Source organism: Papilio polytes, unplaced genomic scaffold (assembly GCF_000836215.1).
Source record: "Papilio polytes unplaced genomic scaffold, Ppol_1.0 DF823399.1, whole genome shotgun sequence".
Classification (NCBI taxonomy): Eukaryota; Metazoa; Arthropoda; class Insecta; order Lepidoptera; family Papilionidae; genus Papilio; species Papilio polytes.
The window spans coordinates 2,910,738-2,917,472 of record NW_013525805.1 but is presented as its reverse complement, the minus strand read 5'-3'; the positions used below and the strand labels follow the sequence as shown (position 1 = coordinate 2,917,472).

The window sequence follows — 6,735 nt, the reverse complement described above, 5'->3', positions numbered from 1 at the left end:
TCTGGAAGAACATATAGGCTCCTTTAGTTTGTTTTTTTTTTATGCGGACGGAATCGCTGGCTAAAAATATTTTCTTAAGAAAGGTTATAAAATCCTGTCTATGAATTTACAATCATTGTTTTTATAAAGTGAGGCTTAAAATGATTTAAGTTCTCGAGTTACAACTTGAAGTAGAGGTAAACGTTTTAGGGCTGTCCGTGTTACAATATGGTACGGCTAACGACCGAAATTTGTGTACCCTCTTGTAAGCTATTTGATTAATGACTTGCTTTGAACACCTTACCTTTAAAAAAAACCTATACGATATTTAATACTTTCAGTTTCTTAACAATTTATTTACATAACTTAGACAAGTAAAAAAATATGGTAACCTACAGTTATAATAGTATAATAGTAATTATAAAAAAAAATAACACGGAAAATTGATTTTAACATTAAACTAGCTTTTGCCTACCATTACGCGTAGATTTAAAAAAAAAAGTAGTTAGCTTAGGTGTTCTTCCATCTATCGCGGACGGCGCTGGCTGGGTCGCGGAAGATTGCGCGAGTGTTCCCGTGACCCAGCCATCGGCGGACAGGAGGAACACCGCTGGGTTTTTAGTGGGTATTCCGGCCACGTCTGTTCTTTTTTGGCCGGCGAGTCCCACATACCCCCCTGGCAACTGGGGGATTCGTAAAGGCGTTTTCCCAGCGAGAAAAAAAAAGGTGTTCTTCCATACTACCCTGTACATCTGTGCCAAATATCATCGAGATCTGTTCGACAGTTTAAGCTACAAACAAACAACCATCCATCTAATTTTTTTGTAAAATACAAGTTACCCTTTTAAAATAATCTATTAATTTTGTTATCAAATATTCAAAGTCCTTGAAATGAACTCAAACAACATTGATAAATTCAGATGAAGGCTATTGTTATTTGTTCTGACATCAGTCATACATTAAGGGACTGTCCCACCACTGGCTGATAGAGGCTCAGATAGCTTAAGAATGACGTCACTGGCAGATAAGGTAACAAAATCCGATATATCCAACACATTTACACGTTGGATTGTTATCAGACAATTTACAATTTGTTGGGACAAGTCCTAATTACATCAATTAATAGTTACATTTATTACATTTTAGAACAACCAAATACTAATGTCGATACATATAAAACCTTTTATAAATCATGTACATATCTTCGAAGTTATAAATACAGTGTCAATAAATTGTAATCTACAGCTGATAGTATGGCAAATACTTTGACTTTAAAATGTACTGTGCTCACTGGACTGGACAATAATGATATGCAAAACAACCATCAGTAAGGTGTTGCACTATACTTGTAAAATATGCAAATATTGCACACTAGTTGTTGCCCACGACTTCGTCGGCGTGGTATTAGAAAACATACGAACTACATAAATCTCAAAAAGCTACGTATCCGTCGGGAACCGGATATTTCTCGGGGATGAATGTGTACTCCAGACTTTGTTTTACATCTGTGCCAAATTTCAATAAGATATGTTGAACCGTTGCAGAATGATCGAGTAAACATTAAAAACTAAATTAATGAATCCCACGGGAACCGTAACTATTCCCGTGATATAAAGCCTATGTGTTCTTCCAGACTATGCTCTAAACCTGTGCCAAATTTCATGGAGATCCGTTCAGCCGTTTAGGCTACAAACGCTAACAAACATTCATCCATCCATTGTAACTTTCGCATTTAAAATATTTAATTAATATGATTGCTATCAACCTGGACGTTATAGTAAAAGTCAATACAACAACCATATCCATTGGTAAAAACCAATGCATTAGTACACCGGAAATGATGTCAATAACAACGTTATATTTTTTTAATTAAATCAAAATGTCAGAAACAAAAGAAAACTTTATGGTATTTAATAATTACCTATCGATTATAGCAAGTAGCATAATTTCTATGGTGATTTCGCATGTACAAAGTTGCTAACAATGAAAACTTTAGTCATTAGCCGACTATCGTTTTGCGGATAATTCCTTACTATATATCTGCAAAAACATACTCAACGTTAGTTAAGAGAAAATGATTATCTTTAACTTTTTTTATTTACAAGAACCAACTCCTAAAAAAGTAACCTATAATATGCCCGTCTATGTCAGCTACCCTTCAGTGATAGTCAGGGCGAAATCGGCCCAGCCGATTCGGATATGAACCGGAACAAAAGCGGGTTACGGACAGACAGATAAAAAAAAATTGCGATTTTCGTCATCAGTAACGTAAAAACATCATCTTCACGTAAATTTTTCTTTTGATAATACAGATTGACACTCCAATTTAATTATATGTATAGATAGAAGATAGATCACATACTTTTTACGATTAAATAAAACATTATTTTTTGTTAAAATTTAATTTTAAACACAAAAAACAATTGTTAATAAAATACGTAAAGTGATACATAAGAACATTTCAAACATTCCTGATTGATAAGATTCATATTGCAAAACATTTTATAACATCACAGCAATATCAACGATAAGATATTAAAAAAGTACCAAAATTTACTTCTGAAAAATATTAAACACACAATTCAGTAACATTTAAACCAATATAATTGAAAAAAATATATTTTTACGAAAATACAGACATATGTAACTATATAAGCTGTACTCAAAACTAAAAAAAAAACAGTCATACAAAAACGTGATTATTGTAGTTATATTTTAAAAAGTTAAATTAAACATTTACAGGTTACCACTATATTCAATATTGACTATACACTATATCCTAATATGTCCAATAATTTGCTGTTTGTTATTTCATTTCTATAACTCTGTTCTTCTGATTTACCTTCACCCTCAGGTTTCGGTTGGTTTGATACGGTTGTTGTTTCAGGTTGTGCTGTTGTTGTAACCGTTTCTTTTTCAGTAACACTTGCTACTGTCGTTGTGGGTTCTGAATCACCGTTTGTAGTTGTTTCCGGTTGTTGTATAGTTGTCGCAGCTGTCGGTGGTGTTGAAGTTAAATCCGCTATTTCTCTACTCAATCTATTCCTTTGTCCGGCAATCGCTAACGTCGAAACAAACAAACAGAAGGATAACAGACTGAGTAAGACGATAATTTTATTGTTCAACATCCAACCCAATGTTCTCTCGAAGTAATATTTAAAACTCATTTTGAATCGAATCCGTCCACTACGAATCACATATACGGTTATAATAAACTTGAACACCTTATCTTATTTTGGTATTATCTATTGATTACAGTCTACTATTATCTATCGATACAAGGGCAGTGGACCGATATCGTTCACAATAAAATATAACTTTGGTATTGTATTCGAATATCCAATACAATCCAATAGACGTATACGTCATTTTATAGAAATTTGCATCGAAATATTACGATTAGATTACATATAATCTTGCTAATATTATAAATGCGAAAGTTTAGATGGATGGATGTTTGTTAGAGTTTGTAGCTTAAAGGCTGAACGAATCTCGATGAAATTTGGCATAGATGTGGGGTGGAGTCACATAAGTTACCTTTGTTTTTTTTTTAATTCTACGATAACTGAGACACGAAAGCTAGTAAGGAAATAAACGTGTTCAATTAGTTTATCATTAACCGACGCATTACCAGGCTTAACAATATCCTAAAATATACTCTATCATAGTTGAAACATTACGAAACCACATTGATTAAATTACTTGAATACTAGCTTTCGCCCGCGAATCCGTATGCATGGAATAAAAAAACTTAGACTGCGTGTTCTTCCTGACTATCCTTACATCTATGCCATGTTAGTGGTTTAGGCTACAAACATCCATCCATCTTAACTTTCGTATTTATAATATAAATGAGAAGTAAAATAAAATATTAGTATTTATTTGTAAAATTAAATTATCAAATTCGTAGAAGGTTTGCTAGACGAATGTTTCCTAAAGTGATATGATTTCGAATTAGTAATTCCACTTTGTCTACAAATTGTACAGCCATCACATTTGTCGTTTGTCCGTAGATTTAATTTCCCAGGAGTGGTCGGTGAAGGGCTTTCGCCAAATATTTAATACCATCACGTATCGCGACGTTTTATTACATTTTCATTTGACAAATTAAATAATGTTTGAGTTTTTTGAGCCAAAACTACTTAAGTAACTACTTCTTCTTGATAAAGGATAATTTTATAGGGGCCTAACACGGACATTCGCGAAATAGTATTCGTATCATTGACAACATTGTTAAAGTCTGTTAGTGGACTTTATCCCCGATAGGGACGCTGTATGGTTCTAATACAAATGTTGTTAACGACGTTAAGAGTATTTCCTCACACATTGTGCTGAGTCCTCAGTTCTTAGAAAAACAAATTAACAACGCTGTTCCAGCAAAAATTTAATAAAAAGTTTAAGCTCTGGCGTAACAATAGGCATCTTCAATTAATTTTTTCATCGATCTTTGTTTTAGTTATAAAATTATTGGATTTACGACATTGTAATGGCCAGTCGCTAAAACTATTAAAAATTTTAACTACAACGATTTCGATAGCTTGTAAGGACTAGTATGTCGAGATAAATAGAAACCTCTCATCTCACAAACACATCGCATGACTGAATCCGTTATTTGGATTAAACACAGAACATTTGAAGAGAATAACGAAATTTCAAAGGAACAAAACATTCTCAAGAAACGGATGAATGAGGAAAAAATACGTGAAAACAAATTGAAAACGATTTCGCGGAGGCGAGTCGCTCGTGATAACGGTCCGTCGCGACATTTGTTAAACGGAAAACAAAGGAAGAATTTTGTCCGTTTCTTCTATTTAAAAAATTCAATGTTGGCAAAATATATCTCGAGCGAAGCCTTGAAGAATAAAAGCTGGAGTACACATGACAGTTATACGCACACTAGCATGGCAGAGGCATGTGTTAACGGTAACTGGAATACCATATCTGACCAGAAATTAGCATGCAAGCTACTTTTCCATTTTACTGGCTTATTCCCGTGTATATACTTTATTAAAATACATTTAATATCTTTGATTCATTTATTTATTTATTTATTTACACTTTGTACACAAGGAAAACAATCACAAAAAAAATACATATTGAGCGTTGGTTGTACAGGCGAGCATATATTCATTATTACTTAACTGCGGTTCACACAGGTTATGGGTTCGAATTCCGCCGTACCAATTTGATTTTCGAATTTCACATACATCATTTACCTGTCGTTCTTACGGTGAAGGAAAACATTGAATCTAAAACATATCTGCGAAGAAATTCAAAGAAATGTGTGAAGTTAATCAAATCGTACCTGACCAGCGTGACTAAGGCCTAGTCACCCTAAATTAAGGTAGGGCTCCGAGCTCCTCAGTGAAGAAATAAAAAGAGCCGATGATGATGATGATGATGAATTGCGGTTAGTTTTTTAAAGAAAAAGATAGGTATTTAGACATTTTCCAACATATACTATTCCCGTGCGACTTCATCCGCATAAAATTATGAAAATTTTATTTTGTTATTTACATGTGTCAAATTATCAATTGCAAATGTCAAAATGACATGACATGACAAACCATGGCAACCTTGGTTCCTTGATGTTGGCAGCAACTTATGGTCTCTTTCCCACATTTGAGTTTTTATCCAAAATATTTGTCCCCTAAGTTTAATGGCGTGAAAATATATAGCCTAGAGCGTGACGTAAGTGTAGGGCTTTTTATTAAAAAAAGAATTATTCAAAAATATGCTGTAATTGCTGACATCTTAAGCAACAAAGAAGTGTGTGTTTACGCTTTATTATAATAGTATAGATAAACAACTAACATATATAAACAAAGATGTTGTCCATATTTAGTACGGTTATTTTATAAAAGAGACTCTGTCGTATATCACATCGTCTAGCAATATCGCGAGATCGTAAAAACTTTCCTATGTATGAAAATGTCATATTAAATATTTGCATTCCATTGAGTTGTGAAGATAATAGACAGGGCAGGAATATTTTGCAAATAAAAATAACTCAACTGAATCTTGTGAAGAGTATTTAATCAAGTTTTTTTATCAAAGTAAAATGTTAAAATAATAGTAAAAATACATTACGTCACAACTAAAGTAATAATCTGTTAATACTTTAGCTCTCTTTTAAGGATTGGGTTAAATTTTTTTTTCTGATTTTTTTATTTCCAATATCGCATCAATTTATAGTGAGATATATTTTAAATATTTTTTTTTTCTGAAATTTGTTGATAAATTAATGTAAAATATGACAATTCTATTACTTTCATAACTCTTAGGTAAGTTTTCGACAAATACGTACTCGAAGCAATAATTTCAGAAATGGCGCAATTTGCCTTGACAGTGCCAAATGTGTTTGCTGAATATAGTCAGGTAAAAATGTACTCTATTTAGTAAGTCCTTCAGTATTTATAAGTCTTTTAAGCTACCGTGGTCATAAGCGGATAGACGAACTTATCACTTTGACTATATAAAAATGGACTAGACATAAAGCGGTTGTACTAAATAGATTTTACCTTTTTACAAATTCCTATAGTATATGACAATTACGCATGTTCATATAATGCTGACACGTCTTTATAAATATGTACTGATTCAAAAATATAAATATATAAGACAAGTACACGATCAAACAAATTTAATTTAGTTTAGTCACTAGCTGTTGCCCGCGATTTCGTCCACGCAATATTAAGATAAAATATACCCGTCTATGTCAGCTAGCTTTTACTGAAAGTCCGGTCATAATCAGCC

The 6,735-nt window shown here is 32.8% G+C and overlaps 1 protein-coding gene across 1 annotated transcript in view; it reads right to left on the bottom strand.

The window, feature by feature from the left end:
• Window positions 1-3,218, bottom strand: part of LOC106104931 — a 3,509-nt gene extending 291 nt beyond the window's left edge. Inside the window, exon 1 of the mRNA XM_013285130.1 lies at window positions 2,795-3,218. Coding sequence (XP_013140584.1) covers window positions 2,795-3,146 — 352 coding nt within the window. The 5' untranslated portion in view covers window positions 3,147-3,218. The remainder of the gene's footprint in view (window positions 1-2,794) is intronic.
• Between the last annotated feature and the right edge of the window lie 3,517 nt (window positions 3,219-6,735).